This window comes from Ovis canadensis, chromosome 23 (assembly GCF_042477335.2).
Source record: "Ovis canadensis isolate MfBH-ARS-UI-01 breed Bighorn chromosome 23, ARS-UI_OviCan_v2, whole genome shotgun sequence".
Lineage (NCBI taxonomy): Eukaryota > Metazoa > Chordata > Mammalia > Artiodactyla > Bovidae > Ovis > Ovis canadensis.
This window is the reverse complement of record NC_091267.1, coordinates 38,671,650-38,695,777: the sequence shown is the minus strand read 5'-3', so window position 1 is coordinate 38,695,777 and position 24,128 is coordinate 38,671,650. Positions and strand designations below refer to the sequence as shown.

At 34.1% G+C, this 24,128-nt stretch overlaps 1 protein-coding gene across 4 annotated transcripts in view; it reads left to right on the top strand.

Annotated features, from left to right (window-relative positions):
- Nucleotides 1–23,587, top strand: part of RNF138 (ring finger protein 138) — a 41,666-nt gene extending 18,079 nt beyond the window's left edge. For all 4 annotated transcript variants that reach the window (XM_069568944.1, XM_069568942.1, XM_069568943.1 and 1 more), the window contains 6 exons: nucleotides 6,532–6,697; nucleotides 8,509–8,624; nucleotides 14,813–14,869; nucleotides 17,552–17,663; nucleotides 19,372–19,479; nucleotides 21,330–23,587. In XM_069568944.1, the coding sequence (XP_069425045.1) occupies nucleotides 6,532–6,697; nucleotides 8,509–8,624; nucleotides 14,813–14,869; nucleotides 17,552–17,663; nucleotides 19,372–19,479; nucleotides 21,330–21,398 (628 nt within the window). In that variant the 3' untranslated portion in view covers nucleotides 21,399–23,587. The remainder of the gene's footprint in view (nucleotides 1–6,531; nucleotides 6,698–8,508; nucleotides 8,625–14,812; nucleotides 14,870–17,551; nucleotides 17,664–19,371; nucleotides 19,480–21,329) is intronic.
- Nucleotides 23,588–24,128: the final 541 nt, after the last annotated feature.

Below are 24,128 nucleotides of genomic sequence, written 5' to 3'. Positions count from 1 at the left end.
TTCTCAAGATTGCTTTGGCTATTCGAGGTTTTTTGTGTTTCCATACAAATTATGAGATTAGTTGTTCTAGATCTGTGAAAAATACCATTGGTAGCTTGATAGGGATTGCATTGAATCTATAGATTGCTTTGGGTAATAAACTCCTTTTCAGTATATTGATTGTTCCAATTCACAAACATGGCTTATTTCTCCATCTATTTGTGTCATCTTTGATTCTTTCATCAGTGTTTTATAGTTTTCTATATTGGGTCTTTAGTTTCTTTAGGTAGATTTATTCCTAAATATTTTATTGTTTTCATTGCAGTGGTAAATGGGATTGTTTTCTTATTATCTTTGGTTTTTCATTGTTAGTGTATAGGAATGTGAGGAATTTCTGTGTATTAATTTTACATCCTGTAATTTTAGTACATTCATTGATTAGCTCTAGTAATTTTTTGGTGGTATCTTTAAGGTTTTCTTTGTAGAAGATCATGTCCTCTGCAAAAACTGAGAGTTTTGCTGCTGCTTTTCCAGTCTGGATTCCTTTTATTTCTTTCTCTTCTCAGATTGCTGTGGCTAGGACTTCCAAAATGTGTCGAATAGTAGTGGTGAGCATGGGCACCCTTGTCTTGTTCCTAATTTTAGAGAAAATGCTTTCGATTTTTTGCTATTGAGGATAATGTTTGCTCTGGGTTTGTTGTATATGACTTTTATTATGTTGAGGTGGGGGCTTCCCTAATAGCTCAATTGGTAAAGAATCTGCCTGCAATACAGGAGACCTGGGTTTGATTCCCGGTTTGGGAAGATCATGTGGAGGAGAAAATGGCAACCCACTCCAGTATTCTTGCAAAGGAGAATCCCATGGACAGAGGAGCCTTGCAGGCTACAGTCCATGGGATCACAAGAGTTGGACACGACTTAGTGACTAAACCACCACCATGTTCTTTATATGCCTGCCTTCTGGAGCGTTTTTATTATAAATGAGTATTGAATTTTGTCAAAGGCTTTCCCTGCATTATTGAGTTAATCATATGGTTTTTAATTTTCAATTTGTTAATATGATGTATCACATTGATTCATTTGTGAATATTGAAGAATTCTTGCATCCCTGGAATAAGGCCCACTTGGTCATGATGTAGGATCTTTTTAATATGTTGCTGGATTCTGTTTGCTAGAATTTTGTTGAGGATGTTTGCATCTTTGTTCATCAGTGATAATGGCCAGTAGTTTTTTTTTTTCGTGGCATCTTTGTCTGGTTTTGGTATCAAGGTGATGGTGGCCTCATAGAATGAGTTTGGGAGTTTGCCTTTCTCTGCAGTTTTCTGGAACAGTTTGATTAGAATAAGTGTTAGCGCTTCTCTAAATTTTTGATAGAAGTCGCCTGTGATCCCATTTGGTCCTGGGCTTTTTTGCTTGTTGGAAGATTTTTATTACAGTTTTGATGTCCGTGCTTGTGATTGGTCTGTTTAGATTTTCTGTTTCTTCCTGGCTCAGTTTTGGAAGGTTATAGTTTTCTAAGAATTTGTCCATTTCTTCCAAGTTGCCCATTTTTTGGCATATAGTTGCTCATAGTAGTCTCTTATGATCTTTTGTATTTGTGTTGTCTGTTGTGATTTCTCCATTTTCCTTTCTAACTTTATTGATTTGATTCTTCTCCTTTTTTTTCTTGATGAGTCTGGCTAACAGTTTGTCTATTTTATTTATCTTTTCAAAGAGCCAGCTTTTAGTTTTGTTGATCTTTGCTATAGTCTCCTTCTTTTCTTTTTCATTTACTTCTACTCTTATTTTTATGATTTCTTTCCTTCTGTTAACTTGGGGTTCTTCTTTTCTTCTTTTTCTAGTTGCTTTAGGTGTAAAGTTCAGTTGCTTATTTGATGTTTCTCTTGTTTCCTGAGGTAAGCTTGTATTGCTATGAACCTCCCTCTTAGCACTGCTTTTACTGAATCCCATAGGTGGTGTTGTGTTTTCATTTTCATTTGTTTCTATGCATATTTTGATTTCCTTTTTGATTTCTTCGGTGATCAGTCGGTTATTCAGGAGCGTGTTGTTTAGCCTCCATATGTTTGTGTTTTTTGTAGGTTTTTTTTTTTCCTTTCTGTAGTTGATATTTAATCTTACCACATTTGTGATCAGGAAAGATGCTTGACATCATTTTAATTTTTAAAATTTACCATGGGTAGATTTGTGGCCCAGGATGTGATCTCTCCTGGAGAATGTTCTGTGTGCACTTGAAAGAAAGGTGAAATCCATTGTTTTTGGGTGAAATGCCCTGTAGATATCAACTAGATGTAATTGGTCCATTGTATCATTTAGAGCTTGTGTTTCCTTGCTAATTTTCTGTTTGGTTGTTTTATCCATAGGTGTAAGTGGGATATTAAAGTCCCCCACTATTACTATGCTACTGTTAATTTCCCCTTTCATACTTGTTAGCATTTGCCTTACATATTGAGGTGCTCCTATGTTGGGTGCATATATGTTTATAAATATTATACTTATTCTTGGGTTGATTCCTTGACCATTGTGTAGTGTCCTTCTTTTTCTCTTGTCATAGTCTTAAAAGTCTACTTTATCTGATATGAGTATTGCTACTCCTACTTTCTTTTGGTCTCCATTTGCATGAAGTATCTTTTTCCAGCCCCTCACTTTGTCTGTATGTGTCCCTAGGTTTGAGGTGGGTGTCTAGTAGACAGCATATTGTTTTTGTATCCATTTGGTTCCCTGGTGGCTCGGTGGTAAATCATCTGCTTGCAATGCAGGAGACCTGGGTTTGATCCCTGGTTGGAAAGATAGATAAGGCTCAGTCGAGTATACAGTAGAGAGCCCAGATGGGCTTTTGGTTTGTTTTATTTTAGGTCCCATTAGAAGATAATTTAGTTATTTTTATAAGTTTAAACATATTTACCCCTGTTTTTACTCCTAATTGAGAAAATTTAATTCCAGCTCAGCGAATTTTTTTCATACCGAGCACATCTGTGTATTCCACACCCGTAGCAAACAACAGAACGCCAGGACTCCATCACCAGCACTTTAGAAACTCCTCACTTCTCCGAGCTGTATATCCATTTCTTCAGGACACCGTGGTTTTGACTTTTAACAGTAGTCTTACCTGCTGTTCGATCTTTATAAGAGTAGAATCATGCACTTTGTAGTCTTTTGTATCTGGCTTCCAAAGCTCAACATTGTTCATCTGAATTCATTCTCATTGCAGTATATTAGAGTTTCCATTTTGTGGATATGCTGTAATTGCTTATGCATTATTCTGTTGATGGACATTTGTGTTGTTGGCTGTTACATATAGTGTGGCAGTGAACTTCCCAGGACATTTCTTCTGATCATATATGCAAATCAGTTGGGTATGTACTTTGGAATGAAATTGCTGGTCTGTAATTGTGTGTGCTAAGTTGCTTCAGTTGTGTGTGACTCTCTGCGATCCCATGGACTGCCTGCCGGGCTTCTGTGTCCATGAGATTCTCCAGGCAAGAATACTGGAGTAGGTTGCCATCCCCTTCTCCAGGGGTTCTTCCTGATGTAGGGATTAAACTCTAATCTCTTGAGGCTCCTGCATGGCAGGCAGATTCTTTACTGTTGAGCCATGGGGGAAGCCCACTGGTCTATATTAGATTCTGCCAAATGGTTGTATTAATCTTCAAAATATTCATGTCAGTTTATACTTTTATAGCACCAGATGCAAATTTAGGTTGGTTTCACATCATCCTGAACACTTGTTATTTTCCACTTTTTTCATTTTGGTCATTCTGGCAGGTATGTAGTGTCATCAGATTGATACTATTTTAGATATTGAATAAGTGTGCTTTGAAATTATGCTTTATTCTGTTTACTCCCCCCAATACAACTTTTGTTTGTACATCAAGTTTCAAAAAATAATATTCTGTGTTTATATTTTATTTGTAGTTAATTAAGTTAGCCAGCATATTGACTAATTTACCTGCTGATAGTTATTCTAACCTGCTTCAATTTGTTCATTCATGCGCCATCAATTTTATGCATGGTTATCTTTTTTGTAATGAATTTTGTTAATACGAACTTAGTTTCAATTTTTCAAAAAAATAATTTTTTATGTATATCTATTGATGGCTGTATTGGGGCTTTGTTGCTGTGTGGGACTTTTTTTTCCTGATCGCGGTGAATGGGAGCTACTCTCCAGTTGCCGTGTGCAGGCTTCTCATTGCTGTGGCTTCTCCTGTGAAGCATGAGCAGCCATGCCTGTTCTTCGGTAGTTGCTGCACATTGACTCTTCAGTTGTGGCACATGGGCTCAGTAGTTGTGGCTCCTGGGCTCCAGAACACAGGCTTAGTAGCTATAGCACATGGGCTTAGTTGCTCTGTGGCAGGTGGGATCTTGGATCTGGGATGGAACCTGTGTCTCCCACATTGGCAGGTGGATTCTTCAGCACTGAGCCACTAAGGGAAGCTTGGCAGTTTCAATTTTTATTTAAAGAGAAATGTTAAGCTTCATAGTTTGGTGATGGCTTTACCTTTATCTCTTTAATTACTATTTCTTTTTGTTAGTTTACTAGACTGGGCTTCTATAACATTATTTACTCTTAGTTCTTCTGGTTCTTCAAACCTTCCTTTAAATGTTTATATTTCTCTAGATTGTTTCTTTATTGTTTGTCTCACCTTGTCTGCTCTCCATATATTCTCCCTAATTTTCATATCCATCTTTCTACTTGTTTACTGGATATTGTGCATTGAGGTTTTTGTAGGTGCTTTAAATTTGTAGTTTTCTGTCAAACCAACTTTTCCAGTATTTCTCAACTTGGTTAATACTGTCACCTTTTACTCACTCTTCTCTTCCAGTGTTTCTTAACTTGATTAATACAGGTACTTTTTACTTAGTCTTCAAAATCAGAAATGCTTTTCTTTCTCATTCTCCCACAAGTAATTGTCAAAAAGTCATATTTTATTTTTTAACTTAGGACATTCCCTTCATACAGGATCATAGACATTGATAACTATATTTCTAAAATAGTGATCCTCTATTCCTCCTTCCTACCTCTGCCTTAATGTAGACCGTATCATGATCTAGACTATTGTTCCAGTTAGTCTTATGGGCTTTTTTTTGTTTGACTCTTCCTCTCCTTTTTTCTTTTTAACAGTCTCTCTGATTAAAGAATGCAAACATTGAAATAAAGAATTAAAATATGTTGTACTAAAAATTTACCAAAAAAATGTAAACAAAATTTCAATTTTTAATTTAAACAATTAAATTTAAAGATGATGGTTTTTGTAACTGTAGTTAATAAAGCTGAAAATGGCATTCAGAGTTTTGGAACATCTTCAGTAAGGATTTTGTTATTTATTGGCAAGTTGCAGTTTAGAAATACAGAGCACTTATAAGTTTTTCTCTCCTTTATGTCTATTATTATTATTTTTAAAAACTAATGTTTTGACAACTGAAAAAAAAAAATCTCCCATCTAGTTTGTTTTGCATTTCTTTGACTCTTGGTTATGATGAGTATTTTTAATGTTTTAACGTATTGTGATCTCTTCTGTGCTACCTTTGTGATGTTACCTTATATTTATTGAGCACTTTCCTGACTGTCAAAAGTACTGTAGTAAATGTTTTTATACATGTAGTAAGACTACATGACCTATCTTAATCCTCTGAACAAGCCTGTCAAGTATATATAGAAACATTGTATGTGTGAGGAAACTGATTTTAAAGAAGAGTCACTTGTTCAGTGCCACATAGTTTAGAAACTCAGAGTGATATGTTATCATACTTTTACCTCTCCACTTTTGATAGTATAGATGTGAAAGATTTGTATTTGTATTTATAGGGGTTTGGATTAAATGATTCTGGATCCCAGATAGAGAAAGCTGTGATTTTTATCTGTTTTTTCTAAAAGCAAGAGATTCAACTTTGGTATTTGTTTAGGTCAGGGGAGAAGATTTTGGTGAATTTGGTTGCAATTAGAATGTTGGTTATATATATTTAGAACTAGATAGATTCTCAAGTATTTCTCAAATTATGTACCATTGCATATTGTGGGAATTTTCATAGATCTTGACCACAGAAGTTTGGGCATCATTAGGTTTCTGTAGCAGAGAAACCTTAATTGCTTTGAATACTTCAGTTTCTGAAATAGGTTTCTGTAGGAGACATATTCATATCATGTAGAACAACATCTTGAAGTATATCAGTTTGAGACAGAAGCTCATGTGTGGTCCATTTCTCTCATTTTGTTAGGGGAGTGTGTCGCCTGCCTAAAAATCACACAGCTGCTAAGCAACGCAGGATAAGATTCAGTCACTCTTTTGTACCATGCTTTCTCTGATAATGTTATATAATATCTATTTTTCCTGTAGTATGTTAAAAATTAAGAGACTTATGTGTAGCTTCTTTTATATTCCCATCTAGTCCAGACACTAGTTTTATACTGAGAAATTAATATATAGTTTAAAAATTCTAGGTTTATTGACATACAAATACCCTAGCATTATTACGTATTCATAACTGCTGTGTTTAATCATTAAAATGAAAAGAGTACTTTTTCCTGTAGTAATGTGTCACATATGTTTGGTTTAGTTTCTGTAGAAAGTGTTTCCTGACTGCAATGAGAGAAAGTGGAATACATTGTCCCCTCTGTCGTGGAAATGTGACTAGAAGAGAGAGAGCATGTCCTGAACGGGCCTTAGACCTTGAAAATATCATGAGGAAATTTTCTGGTAGCTGCAGATGCTGTGCAAAACAGGTAGAGTAAATGTGATATAGTTCTCTGAAAGTCAAACTTCTGTTCTGAAATTTCTGATTGAATTATCTTGGTGTGTACTGTTTTGAAGAGAAATTATTTAGGCTGAGAATAGGGTAAAAAAGGCCAGAAAAGCTATGGCTGTAGATCTTACTAGATAATAAACTTACTGAGAACAGAGACCAGAAGATACGTCCTTGAATTTGCCATAACTTTTAGCGTGGCATTTTTTCAAAATAATCACTCTTGATTTACCTACTAAACTGAATGAACAAACTGGCATTTAACTCCCTTAAACCCCATTTCTGGTACACTTTCAGTTCTTAAGTAGTTTTTCTGGTAGCATTATTATTGTCATTTTGCCTGTAGAAATGGGCCAAATGGATTATGTAGTCAAGGGAAACTCTAACTGCCCACTCTACTTGGATATATATGTGTTTATCTAAAAAAATCACTAAGTATTTGGCAGAAAACTCCTTACTTTTTAAGGAACAGATGGGAAAAATCAGGTATTGGCAAATAAGCAACATTAATTCTACAATCTGGATTTTATTTTGTCATTTGGAGAGGGAGTGAAATGGTAGAGGTAATTAGGCTTTGAGTATATTGGCTTATTTATAGATTTATCACAGCCACTTTCTCAAACAGCAAATAAAGTCATTGAGCAAAACCGATTGCTCTTTTATGCATTCACACAAGACATACCTGATTTTCCATCTCTTTGAGGGAGGTGTTAATTGACAAGGCAATGAAGTGAAGTTGGAAAATATACTTGAGATTTCTGGCTCTACTCCTTAGAGAGAAACTGAAAAATGTTTCAAGTGTTAATTTGGGAACTTAGTTTTTTAAAGCATTTTCTAACTCTGCCAGGTTACAGTAGTTAAAGAAAGAAAAATAAGCCTGGTGCCATGAGGTAACTTCTTAATACTTTTAATATTATTTTGTGTCTATTAATAGTATTTTTTTCAAATATAAAATTGTTTATTAATTTATAGGGTGAGTTTATGGACTGTTGGACTCATCTCCATTTTCTCTGCATCTAATGGACAGAAACTTCTTATTTTTAGAATTAATTTACTTAAAAAAGTCTCTTGTTTAAATGGATTTTTTTTTTTAATTTTATTTTTACTTTATTTTTCTTTACAATACTGTATTGGTTTTGCCATACATTGACATGATTATCTACTTACCTGTTTTTGTCTTATTTTTCTCCTCTTGTTGGCAGTGTCTCAAATCTTAATGAGTTCCCTTTTAAACTAAAAGTCACAATACATTAAAGATTTTTAAATTTATTTTTTAATATGGTGAAAATGCATAATGTAAAATAGCCTTTTCTTAGTTTTTTTTTTAAATAAGTGAAAGATCATGGTAAACCTTATTTTTTATATGATAAATATCTACATATATTTCCATTTGCTAAGAAAACATATGTATATGATATATGTATTATATATATGTACACACATATATGCACAATTTAATGAGGCATCAAGTGAACAGTTAGTGCACTATTATGAATGGTAAGGTAGAAAACACCATTTTTAAGTGTACAATACAGTGGTATTAAGTACATTCACTGCATTGTGTAACAGTCACCATTATCTATTTCCAGAATTTTTTCATCATCCCAAACAGAAAATCTGTACCTGTTAACTTGTAACTTGCTGTTCCCCTGCCCCGCCATCTTCCCCATCCCATCTAGTAACCTATGTTCTGCATTATCTCTCTGAATTCTCTTCTGCCTTATATGAATGGAATCATATAATGTTTGTTCTTTTGAAAGTCACATTGCTTTTTTAATCAATAATTTACAGATTAAATTCTATCGCATGAGACATCATTACAAATCTTGTAAGAAGTATCAAGATGAATATGGTGTTTCTTCTATCATTCCAAACTTTCAGATCTCTCAAGATTCAGTAGGAAACAGGTAAGCAATATTTATTTTTATAGTTAAAATGGAAATTTGGGGGAGGCTGTATAAGGTATTGTTTGTTTTATTTATGTGTGTTTATGTTTTTAAATTGCGTGTCTTAAGTTTGACACATGTTAAATTGAATCTGGGAAATTGACTTTGTGCTCAACTTAAGCTTAAATAAAAATTATTTTAAGAAAATTTCCATGTCTGAGTGAAAAATAGATTTGTGAATTGAAGGTATTTTCTTTTGCAGCTGAAATTACTTGAAAACTAGAGGAAATCCCTTTTTAGTAATGTCTTTGTAAGCTAGAATCTTTTTATTAGTTTGAGATCTTTATTTTGATAAAAAATGTCATGTAAAAGTGAGACTTGGTACTATTATTAGTTCTATGTTAGTCTCAAATCTTTTAAAGCTAGGTTTTGGTTTGATATGTATCTTATTGTATCAGGTTTATGTATATTAAACATTTTTATGAAATGTATTGTATGCATAAGAATGGCCAGAATGCACATGTGTGGTTTAAAAGTTAGTCGCAAAGCAAATCCCTGGTTATTCACTAACTGAAATCAAAAATTATATAGCATTTTCCAGCCCCTTAGAGTCTCCTTGTATGCCCATCCTCCATTTGAACCCCATACTCCCAGAGATAACCACTATCCTCTTTTTTGGGTTATTCATTCTTTTGTTTTCTTTTTAGTATTATCATCTATGCAATTATCTCCAAATAATGAGGTGTTTGATTTTTAAAAAAATCAACAGCAAGCACACACAATTGTGTAAAGAAAGGCAGTATTGGCAGTTTTATAAAAAGGCTCCCAGGAGACGATATGTTAAGCAAAGTCTTTAAGATTTTATTTTAGTAGCATTTCATTTTACATGTTGCTAATTTTCAGTAATTTAACCACTCGTAAGCACTCATACTGTAATAAAGCTTCTTCTCAACTCCTTAGTTAAAACTGTTCTGGTAAAGGTTTTAAATAATTCTTTGATTACTTGTTTTTTAGGTTACTAGTCTCGTTTTACTTGGCTCAGTGTCATTGGATGAAATTGGTCACTTCTATTTTGTGATTTTTTTTTTCTTTTTCTCCCCTTAGGTTCATTCCTTCTGATTTTTTTTTTAAGTTATATTTCTGCTGTATTGGAATTACTCAACAATTTTTTATTAACTCAGTAGATTATTCTTAAGTGCAGGGATTATCTTTGTCTTGTTCGACAATCATGTCTCTGTCTCTTAGCAAAATTCCTAGTATATGATTTGGGCAGTCTTGACTTGTTAAATAACTCAGTTTTCTTCTCATGAGACTTGCCTTCTTCCCTCTTATTCCCCAGATCCAGCTGGTCTTAGGTGATTGCAGTATTCCTTATCTGTATTCTCCTTCTACCCTATTGTCACTTTCCCATCAAGTCTCCATCATCTCTCACTTGACCTGTTGAGTATTCTTTTAGTTGGTGGTCCTCCATTAGTCTGTTCTGCCTGCTGTTGTCAAAGTGTATTTCAAAAGTGTGGCTCTGACCTTTTTCTCTTTGTAGCTTCCCTCTGTACCTTGTTAATGACTTCCCATGCCCCCATTGCAGTGTTTCTCATCCTGAATTCCATGGGCCAGTAACAGCTCTGTGAACTACCTAAACTGCCATTTTGTGTGTATGTACTATATACATTTTTCTGGAGAGAAAATATCAAAATTCTCAAGGAGTTCAATGATCTAATTCAGCAACTAGCTTAATAAGACAGAATCCCTTATTCTAAAGCCCTTTCTTATCTGCACTCACCTTTTTTAGCCTTTGGCTTTCTTGGTCACTCATTATTGCATCATGTGCCTTAGCTATGTTGAATTATTCCCACCATATCCTTTCCATTCTTGAGAAACAGAATGACTTAGTTGTTAAATATGAAGGCTTGGAACCAGACTGCGTGGGTACCAGGCTCTTTCCTTTACTAATTGTATGAGTTTGGCAAGAAAGTATACCTCAGTTTTCTCATTTGTTTGAAAGAAAGGGGTAATGATGATACTATTAAACACCTAATTGGATTGGGAGTCAATAAATAGGTTAATACAAGTAAAACAATGAATGTTAAGCTTTTTTTTTCTTTCTTGTTTTCTGTTTTGGTCACACCATGCCGCTTGTGGAATCTTAGTTCCTTGACCAGGGATTGAACCTGCAGTCTCAGCAGTGAAAGTCCCAGAGTCCTAACCACTAGTTTTGAAAGTTGCTCAGTTGTGTCTGACTCTTTGCGACCCCATGGACTTAGTCCATGGCATTCTCCAGGTTAGAAGACTGGAGTGGGTATCCTTTCCCTTCTCCAGGGGATCTTCCCAACCCAGGAATCGAATCCAGGTTTCCCACATTGCAGACAGATTCTTTACCAACTGAGCCACAAGGGAAGCCCCCTAACCACTAGACCTCCAGGGAATTCCCTAAATGTTAGTTTTTAATTATCATCATCATCATAATCATTGTCATTGCATCACCTCCACTCTTTCGCCACCATTCTAACCCATACTCTTTGCCAGCTAGTGGACTTTTTCTTCTCTTAGAAAACTTAGACCAAGTGTTACTTACTCTGAAGTCTGTCCTGTTTACTTGTCTTTTTTTTAATCTAGTATTAATAGAATGGGCTTCCTAGTCTTATTCATGATGTTTATATCCTGTGCATTTGTTTCAGATGTATAATGTGAGGTAGGAAAAGTTTTCCCCAGGTGATAACCATTTGTCCTAGTACCATTCATTGAGGAGTCCATTCTTTCCCACTGATTTATGATGCCATTTTGGTCCTATACATCTCTATTCTGTTGTGTTGCTTCATTTATTCCTCAAGAACCATGTTACATTAATTATTGTGGCTTTAACAATAGGTTTTAATATCAGATCAGTTAGGGAAAGTTTTCCTCCTTGTTGTACTTATTAAATCGTTTCTCTTATTTTTAGCTCTTTGCTATTCCACATGAATTTTAGGATCAGACTTTTGAGCTTCCAGAAAATCTCTGTAGAGATTTTAATTGGCAGCATTGTTTGAATTTACTGAAATCATATTAATTTGGAGAGAATTGGCATCATATGATACTTATTTTTCCCACTGTTTCCCATCTGTTTGTCTCTCTGTTAAAAAAAATGTACTAAAAGAAGTCCATTTAGAGCACACATGAATATGTTCTAGTGTATCCTTTCCTGGCTTCCCAGGTGGTGCTCATGGTAAAGAGCCTGCCTGCCAGTGCAGGAGACTCAAGAGACATGAGTTCAATGCCTGTGTTGGAGAAGGAAATGTCAGCCTACTCGAGTGTTCTTTCCTGGAGAATCCCATGGACAGAGGAGCCTGGTGGGCTTGAGGGGTGGCAAAGAGTTAGACACAACTGAGCGTATGTGCACACGGCGTACGCGCACATGCACACACATCTTTTCCTAGTAGTAGTGACAGTGAAAATGTTAGTTGCTAGGAAAGCCTTTAGTTTTTGTTGCTGTACAAATAGAGCTTTTTTTCTCATTTTGTAATCTAAGTGGTTTTTACTAGTGAGTAGTAATATTAAGGATTTTAATGTAATTTTGTATTTAGAAACCTTGGTGACTAGTTCTAATAGTTCAAAATAGTTTTCCTATGTATTCTTTTGGATTTATTACATAGAAACTTATTTAGTTTGTCAGTACAGTTTTGTTTCTTACTACTTTATTTCATACTTGATTTATTGCATTAAATAGGATCTCTATCAGTATTATATAACAGGTACCTTTTAAAAATTCTTGATTTAGTGGGAATGTGTCCAAAATTTGATTATTAAGTATAGTTTACTACAGTTTTTTAAACATAAATACTCTTCATCTGTTCTGTGATTATGTCATCCTGAATTTTAAGATTTCTCCATTGAGTAGTTCTTACTCAAATTAGAATCTTTTATGTGGTTATAAAAGCATATGTGTCTGGCTCCATTCCCAGATAGTCTGCTATTTAAGTTTAGGCATTTGTATTTTTAAAAGCATTGTGGGTGATCAGAGGGTTTTTTTGTTTTTGTTTCCATTTATGGAGGTTGAATTTTATTGAATGGTTTTTCTGTATCAGATAAAATGGTTGTTTTTTAAAAATTGATAATGTGGTTCTTTTTTAAACATTTTTATTTGTTTATTTTTAAATATAAATGTATTTATTTTAATTGGAGGTTAATTACTTTACAGTATTGTATTGGTTTTGCCATACATCAATACTGTTGAGCTCATTCGTACGTTTCTAGAATATATGAGTAGGCAACCAGTAGTAGTGTAGGCATGATACAGGATAGTCAGGAAGGGCTAGAATGATGATGATAACTAAGTAATAATGGAAAGTAGAGAAACTGTAAGAGGAGTTAGAGGGGAAAAGCATTTTAAAAGGGCATTAACTTTGATATTAAAGTGCTTTAAATTGGAAATTTTGTGATTGTGTATCTTACCAGTGAAAAAAATTGAGAATATACTCCCAGTATATGTGTGTTTAAGACTAAACATGTATTTTATAGTACTGATTGATACTTTATTTTATAGAACATGCAAATGCTTAAGATGAAAAAGTTACTCTAAAGAGAAGTTTGCACAGCAGAAACCAACACAAAATATTTAAGCAATTTTCCACCAGTTAAAAAATAACTGCTTTATTTAATGGTACAAAATATTTTCATTCTTTGTTTTAATACTGTTTTTATTGAAAACAATTTGCTGACTGATTTCTAAAATTTCTTAAAATCTTGATTTAATACAGTGACAATAATTTAAAGATTTAGATCCAAATCTTTAGATTACTGATACTTGGTCTTGATGACTATCATGGCTGAAAAAGATAGCTACAACACAGAAAATAATAGATCAAAATGGAAGAAATATGTCATAGGTTCAGATTCCTGTATTTTTCAGTCCTGTTTGATGAATCTCAGAAGGGCTTTTGTTGAAATTTTTTATCTTCTTTGATGTTATAGTTGTTCTTACAAACCATTTGGAAGTTTTTATAAATGTTTTATAAGGGTATGTTCAAAACCCAATGATTATATTTATTTGGAAGACTTGAAAACAGTTTCAAAATCTGTTACCAGGTATAGATATTAAAAAAACAGGCGGCATCCTGTTTTTGCTAAAGTCTTAACATCCTTTTAATGAATGTAATAATCTCCATAGTTTAAATTTATTTTAAAAGCAGTTTTTAGTTTCCACCTTTACCTGCAGAAACAGATTAATAACTGCTAAAAAGATACAAAATAGTGGTTAATAATCTTCTATTTGAGTATGAAATCAGGGAAGCTTCCTTGTGGAGAACATGTGTGGAGACACAACAACAGTATTTTCCCAGAAGGTAAATGACTGTCATTGGAGAATATCTGTTAGGTAGATGATACAGTATTGCTTGTCATTCTGTTAAAAGAAAAGTGAATAATCAATTTTCTAAGCTTTATAACTCTTTAACTCTGGTACTCAGATGTAAGCAAAGCTCTTGTGTGGTACAGTTTTTTGGTCCACTGCCTATCTCATTTTTATTTTAATGTTTCTGCTATTGAAAGATCTTGCTTTTATAAAATTGACTACATTGATGAAATTCTGTAATGCATAGGTGACAATCCCTATAGCATGCCCACCTTTCTCAGGATTTTCTCTAATACTGCAAGTGACACACGACACTGGCATGGGGTCCGGGTGAGGACATCAAGTTATTCTCTGTGTTAAATGTCAGAAAGCCTAATTCCTTTTTGGAAAATATAAACATAGTGAACATTCAAATATTTTCTTAACCTACTCCTTTTTGGATGCTGCAACCTTAAGCTATGTCCTAGTTACAAGCCAGAAAGTTCACAAATTCTTGATCTTGCCCCAGCATTCAAAAACTTACTGGTCCAGGTAGAGGTAGAGAGTCTGTTAATGTGAAAGTCAAAAGGACCTGAAGAAATAGTCGTGTTGTGGATTTAAGATAATTCTGCAGAATTCTGTATTCTGTATACTATTGTAACTATGTCTAAGTTAGTTTTAGAGGATATGATAAGGACATCATAAGCAGTCTTCTTACCAGAATTTATTTTAAAAATAATTAATGCCATAATTATATCATAGTTCAGAACTATTTGAAGTTCAGGCTTTTCAAACAAATTCAGACTAGTTGTCTTCATTAGCAGGTAATGAATCTGTGTCGTGCTTTATCACTTGAGGTATTAACTTCTCTTCTCTCCCCCACCCCCCACCAATGATTCTTTAGTAACAGGAGTGAAACATCTGCATCTGATAACATAGAAACTTACCAAGAGAATACAGGGTAAGCTTTGGAAATTTCTATTACTTTAGTAAATAATACTTATCACTTTGTACTGATGGATTTTTTATTTTTTTGATTTATTTTTTATTTTTATTTTAATTTTTTAAAAAATTTATTTTAATTGGAGGCTAATTACTTTACATTGTGGTGGTTTTTGCCATACATTCACATGAATCAGCCATGGGTATACATGTGTCCCCCATCCTGAACCCCCCTCCCAACTCCCTCCCCATTCCATCCCTCAGGGTCATCCTAGTGCACCAGCCCTCAGCACCCTGTCTCATGCATCAAACCTAGACTGGCGATCTGTTTCACATATGATAATATACATGTTTCAATGCTATTATCTCAAATCATCCCACCCTTGCCTTCTCCCACAGAGTCCAAAAATCTCATCTTTACATCTGTGTCTCTTTTGCTGTCTCGCATATAAGATCATCGTTACCATGTTTCTAAATTCCATATATATGCGTTAATATACTGTATTGGTGTTTTCTTTCTGACTTACTTCTCTGTATATAATAGGCTCCAGTTTCATCCACCTCATTAGAACTGATTCAAATGCATTCTTTTTAATAGCTGAGTAATATTCCATTGTGTATATTTACCACAGCTTTCTTATCCGTTCGTCAAAAGCAGTTCCCCTAAAGTCAGGAACATGACAAGGATGCCCACTCTAACCACTACTATTCAACATAGTTTTGGAAGTTTTAGCCACAGCAATCAGAGAAGAAAAAGAAATAAAAGGAATCCAGATCAGAAAAAAAGAAGTAAAACTCTCACTGTTTGCAAATGATGCGATCCTCTACGTAGAAAACCCTAAAGACTCCACCAGAAAATTACTAGAGCTAATCAGTGAATATAGTAAAGTTGCAGGATATAAAATTAACACAGAAATCCCTTGCATTCCGATACACCAACAATGAGAAAACAGAAAGAGAAATTAAGGAAACAATTCCATTCACCATTGCAATGAAAAGAATAAAATACTTAGGAATAAAGCTACCTAAAGAAACAAAAGACCTATGTATAGAAAACTATTAAACACTGATGAAAGAAATCAAAGATGATACACATAGATGAAGAAATATACCATGTTCATGAATTGGAAGAATCAATATAGTGAAAATGAGTATACTACCCAAAGCAATCTATAGATTCAATGCAGTCCCTATCAAGCTGCCAGTGGTATTTTTCAGAGAACTAGGACAAATAATTTCACAATTTGTATGGAAATACAAAAAACCTCAAATAGTAGCAAAAGCAGTCTTAAGAAAGAAGAATGGAACTGGAGATATCAACCTGCCTGACTTCAGGCTATACTACAAAGCTACAGCCATCAAGACAGTATGGTATTGGAACAGAGACAGAAATATAGATCAGTGGAACAAAATAGAAAGCCTAGAGATAAATCCATACACATATGGACACCTTATATTTGACAAAGGAGGCAAGAATATACAATGGAGAAAAGACAGTCTCTTTAACAAGTGGTGCTGGGAAAACTGGTCAACCACTTGTAAAAGAATGAAACTAGAATGCTTTCTAATACCATACACAAAAATAAACTCAAAATGGATTAAAGATTTAAATGTAAGACCAGAAACCATAAAATTCCTAGGGGAAAACATAGGCAGAACACTCTCTGACGTAAACCATAGCAGGATCCTCTATGACCTATCTCCCAGAGTAATGTAAATAAAAGCAAAAATAAACAAATGGGACCTAATTTAAGCTTTTGCACAGTGAAGGAAACTATAGGCAAGGTGAAAAGGCAGCCTTCAGAATGGGAGAAAATAATAGCAAATGAAGAAACCGACGAAGAATTAATCTCAAAAATATACAAGCAACTCTTGCAGCTCAATTCCAGAAAAATAAACAACCCACTCAAAAAATGGGCCAAAGAACTAAACAGACATTTCTCCAATGATGGATTTTTAAATTAAAATTTTTAAATTCAGTTAATGCTGGAAGTTAGCAGTTTAGAAAGGCATCAGTTGCTTTGTGGATCACATTAAATTAGAAGTAGTTGGCTTTTCTGTGTCACTGTGGTCAGGTTTCTTCCATGCATAATTTATGCAAAGTTGTCAATGTTGAACTGTCCCTTGCTGAAATTGAGGGATTAAAAGGCAGTGATGTATGATCCTCAAAATATTTTGAAATGTTGATCATTCTGATAATTGATGTTTTCATTTTTCTGTGAATTTTGTGTGTATATTCTTAGAAACTAGGATAAATTAAAGTTATATACCATATTCATGGAAGTCTTTTAAAAATTTTAATTTCCTAGATATGGTGTTTCCATACTGGGACACTATGGAATATTTAAAATTTTCAAGAGATATACAGTGATATATATTGATTGCATTAATGACTGAATTAAGTTGTTCAGATCTACTTAATAAATGGGACAACTGGGTTTGTTTTTCTTTTTGTTAAGGCCTATTTTAGAGGCACCATGAAAAAGTTTCCTAGACAATAAGAGAACTGTAAACTGAGATTGTTTGGGAATATCTTTTGTAGATTGTTTATTGAAAACATAGTTTTCAAAAAATGAGAGAATCTTTGATTAGTTTAATAATTGTAACTTTTAAAGAAAGAAATAGTAATTGATCAAAAAATAGGAGTGCATCATTCTTACAATTTCAAATTCAGTATGCTTCATTTAAAATTGTTTTATAGTTCTTCTGGGCATCCTACCTTTAAGTGTCCCTTGTGTCAAGAATCAAATTTTACCAGACAGCGTTTACTGGATCATTGTAACAGTAATCACCTATTTCAGATAGTTCCTGTGGTAAGTATGTGTGTTTATGTCAGTCTTCTATTTAAGGTATGCTGTTCTATTTATTTCCCTTCATGTGTACAAGGGACAGTGGTTAATTTAAATTTGGATGGGACATTATCAGTAAGGTATATTTTGTCATCAAAAGGTTGATAACTATGAAGCCAAATGAGATACTTAAAATTCTGGAGAAGGAAATGGCAATCCACTCCAGTATTCTTGCCTGGAGAGTCCCATGGATGGAGAAGCCTAGTAGGTTACCAGTCCATGGGGTCGCAAAGAGTCAGACACGACTGAGCGACTTCACCTTCACCTTCAGGAACTTCCGTAGCAGTCCAGTGGTTAAGACTTGCCTTCCAGTGCGAGGGGTAGGGGTTCAATCCCTTGTCCAGGATCTCTGAGATCCCACATACCTTGTGGCCAAGAAACCAAAACATAAAGCAGAAGCATACTGTAATAAATTCAGTAAAGACTAAAAATTGTCCACATCAAAACAAAAAAATCTTACTAAAAAAAAATCCCGGTAACTAACTTATAAGAAGAGAGAGGCTTATTGTGAGGGTAAAGTAAGAGAAGAGCTTGGAAAAGCGCAAAGTAAGGAAAGGTGAACTGAGGACTCATTACCGAGAGGTAGCTTTGTAAATTGTATCTTTGCAGAATGGTGGTTGTAGTGGTAAACAACCCACCTACCAATGCAGGAGACATTAGAGAAGTGGGTTTCATCCCTGGGTCAGGAAGATTCCCCTGGAGAAGGAAATGGCAGCCTACTCCAGTATTCTTGCCTAGAGAGTCCCGTGGGTAGAGGAGCCTGGCAGGGTACACTCCATAGGGTCACTTTAGGTGAGTGACCATTCCATAATGGTTATCCAGATCATTAAGATCTTTTTTGTATAGTTCTGAGTATTCTTGCCACGTCTTCTTAATCTCTTCTGCTTCTATTAGGTCCTTGCCTTTTCTGTCCTTGATTGTGCCCATCTTTGTATGAAATGTTCCTTCGTATCTCTGATTTTCTTGAAGAAATCTCTAGTCTTTCCCATTCTATTGTTTTTCTCTGTTTCTTTGCATCGTTCACCTAAGAAAGCTTTCTTAAGTCTGTTTGTTGTTCCTTGGAACTCTGGATTCAGTTGGGTATATTTGTCCCTTTCTCCATTGCTTTTTGCTTCTCTTTTCTCAGCTGTTTGTAAGGCCTCCTTAGATAACCATTTTGCCTTTTTGCATTTCTTAAACCACAATCACAGAAAGCTAACCAAAATGATCAGATGGATCACAGCCTTGTGTAACTCAGTGAAATTATGAGCTATGTGGTGCAGGGCCACCCAAGACAGATGGGTCATGGTGGTGAGTTCTGGCAAAATGTGGTCCATAGTGGAATGGCAAACTACTTCAGTGTTCTTGCTTTGAGAGCCCCTTGAACAGAGATTACATACTGATTAACGATAATTGTCATTACAGTTGGTTAAGGCTGGATGTGGTGTTTTTGTTAAAAAGTAGAATAATCAAATTTAAGTAATAGAATATATAATATCTCTCTTTTTATTGTGTTGTGTCAGATTAGTATAATTTATCTAAGGTAATTTGGTCTAGAAATAATCTAGTATGAAATTTGGCCCTTAGAAATGCTTCATGTAAAATTTTTTGGTAACATGTTGTTTTAATACTTTCAATAATAATATTGAGTTATTTTCATTATTTTTTATTTGAAATATTCTGTTTCTTATAGACGTGTCCTATTTGTGTGTCTCTTCCTTGGGGAGATCCTAGCCAGGTTACTAGAAATTTTGTTAGTCATCTAAATCAAAGACATCAGTTTGATTATGGAGAATTTGTGGTAAGTGAATTTTTCAATATTAAGAAAATACTTTTTAAACATTGAAGTCACGTTAACCTTTCAGTCTGGATGAGTTTTGAGGTGAAATACTGTATCATGTTGGATTGATATAGAGCAAGTTCTATTGATTTGATAATAACAGGTGAACTTTGGTTTGTGTAAGTGGTGAATTTATTGTCTACCTCCTATACTAGAGAGATTATTAATAGAGGACGAGCAAGCCCCTGGATTAACAAGCTGCTGATTTATATGAATATTATCTAGATTTAATAAAAATTATACCTGCTAGAAAAGTAAAGTTGGTATGACAGCTGCTGCTGCTGCTAAGTCGCTTCAGTCGTGTCCAACTCTGTGCGACCCCATAGACGGCAGTCTACCAGGCTCCCCCGTCCCTGGGATTCTCCAGGCAAGAACACCGGAGTGGGTTGCCATTTCCTTCTCCAGTGCATGAAAGTGAAAAGTGAAAGTGAAGTCGCTCAGTTGTATCCGACTCTTAGCGACCCCATGGACTGCAGCCCACCAGGCTCCTCAGTCCATGTGATTTCCCAGGCAAGAGTACTGGAGTGGGGTGCCATTGCCTTCTCCGGGTATGACAGCTAGAGGATGTATTTCTTGTGTAGTGTAAGTAGCGTGTTAAACTCATAATATCTACATGTGAGAGACATTCTTTTTAAAAATGCAGAGCTTATTTATTAAGTAGTGAAAGTGAGAGCGTTAGTCACTCAGTTGTGTCCGACTCTGCAACCCCATGGACTGTAGCCCACCAGACTCCTCTGTCCATGGAATTGTTCAGGCAAGAATAGTGAAGTGGCTCCCTTCTCTAGGGGATCTTCTTGACCCAGGGTAAGGCCAGACTGAATAGCAGATTCTGGCCTTAGTTCACTGCTTGAACAGAGTACATGAGGGAAGTTATATAAAAACGGATCTATAGAGCAAAGCATGAATTTAATTTTTACTTCTGAAATGTGTCTTGATAGTTTTAAAAAAATTAGATGACTTTTATTTTATTAATTATGAATTTGCATTTTATTCATCTTAAGTGAATTAAAAGTCTTATTAAGATTCAGCCTGACAAAACATGGTTCATACTTGTTTTCATGTTTAGGTGAGCACAGGCATGGGCAATTCTGAGACTGGCAGGAACAGAATTTATATTTCCTCTGCCCCTCCAGTGTTGAAATTACATCATTCTTGATATATATTTTTATTTTGTGTAATTTGCACTTTTTAGCAATACTGTATAAAAATAGTCAACTATATGTAGAATTCAGGTATAGTCAGATAATTTTAGCATTTTTATGGTATAATTATAGATTATTCTGAATTCTCAATGTAAGAAAGGTTACTGCATCTGGAGAATTATGTTTGGAAAAACAAAAATATATTTTGTGAACCACTTTTGATCTGATTGTCAGATTGTTTCACCTTGCCACAGAAGAACATTTAATTTTAATTATTTGAGATTGTAAAAGAGGAGGCCTAATTTAAAGCATCCATGGACCATAATTGAAAGGAAATAGAATTTTTTTAAGTTAAGAAGTAATAGTATAATCAGATTGAATGGACTTTAGTTGTAATCTTTATATTATGATTAAGATGCTGTTAATTCAGGTTAGCATCAGGCATTGTAACTCTGAAATTTCATTCTCTGTTGATCCTCTCTTTTGTTTATTAGCTATTTATAAATAGTTATAACTGAATTTTAAAATTTTAGTTCTTATTTTTTAAGTTTGTTGTAACATAAACAGTTTCAAGTATATGTAATGTGTATCAAGATGTGTAATGTATTGGGCAAAGTTTGAGTAATTGAATATGTTTTTCCTATTGACATGTTAATGTTACATTTTTAGAATCTTCAGCTAGATGAGGAAACCCAGTATCAAACTGCGGTTGAAGAATCTTTTCAAGTAAACATCTGAAGGCTGTAGACACCTCTGCATCTTTGTACCTGCAAGTGCCATCTTTAAGGAGAAAACTACATGAAGTCACCATTTCAATAACTTGATGTGTATATTAATAAAAGTAATTCAGTCTATTGTTTTAGTTTTTTAATTGAAAAATAAAGGTGGGCCATGTAAAAACTTAATTCTTTTGATAAGTTAAAAGATAAAGCTTCGGACATTATCTTTATAAACATTAAAAGGATTATATTTCATTAATGGTGAAAAGAGAATCCCTATTGTACTTACCTTTTTTGCATTACATATTCTTGAATTTTTCCTTGCTTTTGAAATTTGGTGCAGTTCCTTCTATTGACATTATTGTACACAGGTAACATAGTACCAAATTCTGAATGATGTGATTAATATAAACCTAACAAAACTGAGCCAGTTATTTGAGTTGCAAATGGAGACTTGAAGTGCTAAATGAAACAATCCAAAGGAAACTTTTTTAAATACAGATTCTAGCTGAAGAATTCAACTATAAGAAAGTTGTATTTATATAATGTTTAGTATTTTTGAAGACTAGTGAGATTTCTTTAATAATTTTAACTCTTTAAAAAGCAAAAGCTCATTGTATAGATATTTCCTTTTTGCTGTTAGAAGGAAATATCAAGAGAAAAATTGATTTCTTTGGTGGACAGTTGGTAATGTCAAATCTTGTTTGTTTGGCTGACTAATTTGTAAGCCTAAAGTACAGTAAGCTGAATTACAGCTCTTTGGCTTCAGAATTTTCAGTAACAGAATTGCTGGTTAGCTATGATGAAACTTGTATTAGAAACTTGCAGTTGGTGATATTACATTCTCTCTATATATTTAAATGAGAGGTTTGACTTCATCTCAATTTAGAAATTTGTTCAAAGCTAAAGATGTGTATGTATATATACATGCACTTTTGTATGTGTATGTACACATACAAGCATGCAATTTGTCTGGGTATATGCAGAATTTCTATTAAGATTTTTAAAAGGGATTAGTAATATGGGGTTGATGTGTTTATCTGAGTTGATTAAAACTTTGTATGTTACCAAATTTTTAAAGTAACAGTCAAATGCTAAGTTGTCTACTTGGCTACTATGACACCTTAAAAATTGAGTTTACACACCTACACAATTAAATGTTTATATGGTGCTCATTTGTTATCGGAAAGATAATGCGGGACTATAGTAGTGAGATGGATCCTACCAGCCACTCTGTTTCACTACATTTTAGTCAAAATTGAGTTCATTCTTAGTATTCATTAATGAAAGTCATAAAATAACTTGTACTAGAAGGCCCAAATCACAGAATAAAGCTGAAGAGTGGATTAGCTGACATTCCATACTAATATAATTGTTTATGCTTTCTTTAAAATAAATAACTAAAAGAACATAAAATCTCAGAAGTAGTTTGCTGCTAATATATACATATGTTGTATAAAAAGGTATATTTTGGTTTTGTTAAAACCCTTGTTGACTTTTCTACAGTGAATGTTTTTTTAACTTGATTTAATAAAAATGTTAATTTTGAAACAGAGTTTTGTAAAAACCTTTTTCAGTCAAACAGTAATGACTTTATTTATGGGTAGTAATAGCAATCACCAAAAAAGCCATACATCTTAACATACGCCTTGTTTCTGTCATCCTGAAGAGTGATGTTTCCTATGTGGTTGAACGTTTCTCTGCAGTTATATGAGTGTAATTATAGGAATAGCTGTTTAATGAACTCTTTTTTAAAAAAGACTTTTGACCATAGATTTTTCCAGTTTAAAGCAATAACTTTAGTACTTTGTTTCAGAATTTAATACTTCCCGTATGTCAAGTAAAACTGTTCGGAGATTCGAGAACGTCTTTAAAGGAAAACTGTAGAGATCAGCTTGATGAAATTGTGTTTTGAAGTTTGTGGATTAGTTAAATATCATTTTATTGTCTTGTGTGTCTTTCATAAAAGTTTTTTCATAAGGAAAATACCAACTTTTCCTTGCTGTTACCTGGGAACTCCTCAGTATGGAAATATTTGTTGAAAACCTCCCATCCTTTGATTAGTGGTTTAGGAATAGAGAGGAAACTGTTGATACTTTACACCTAAATTTCACAGTACCACTTAACAGGCCTCAAAAGTTGATGTTGTTAAGCAGTCTTATTTGAGATGTATTGCTTTATTTTTCAATTAAACATGGTTTTCTCCTACTTGTGTGTCTAATTAAAATTTTGTCTAGAGGCAAACATGATAGCATTTAACTCTCATAACTCACCCTGGAAGACATGTAGGAGATAACCCATTATTTTGCATTTAAAAACGTGGATAGGAGAAAGCTACCACATGCTGATGGTGTATGTTGGGAGCAACTTTACAAACCTGTTTTATCTTTATTTCAAATGTTAATCAACTTATAAAGCTATTTTATCAAGTGTTCACACAGCAGGGTTTTCAGAAAGCTAGTTAACTGGTTAACAGACATTTTTAAATGGAAAAGTTACCCTTAAATAAGGTATCAGGGTTATAAGAATGTATTGCCAAACACAATGTCATATACCTGTCACATGCTTTGTAAGTATTACAATCTTCAGTGAATCATAACTTGATAGGAACCCCTTAGGGCTGCTACTCAAAGAATAAACCCTCTCTGGAAGTGGTGATATTTGTAGAAAAGGTGTGGCCCAGAATACATGTGAATACATATAGTATAAAACTAATAGAAATATGAATTAAAAGCTCATTCTGTGATAC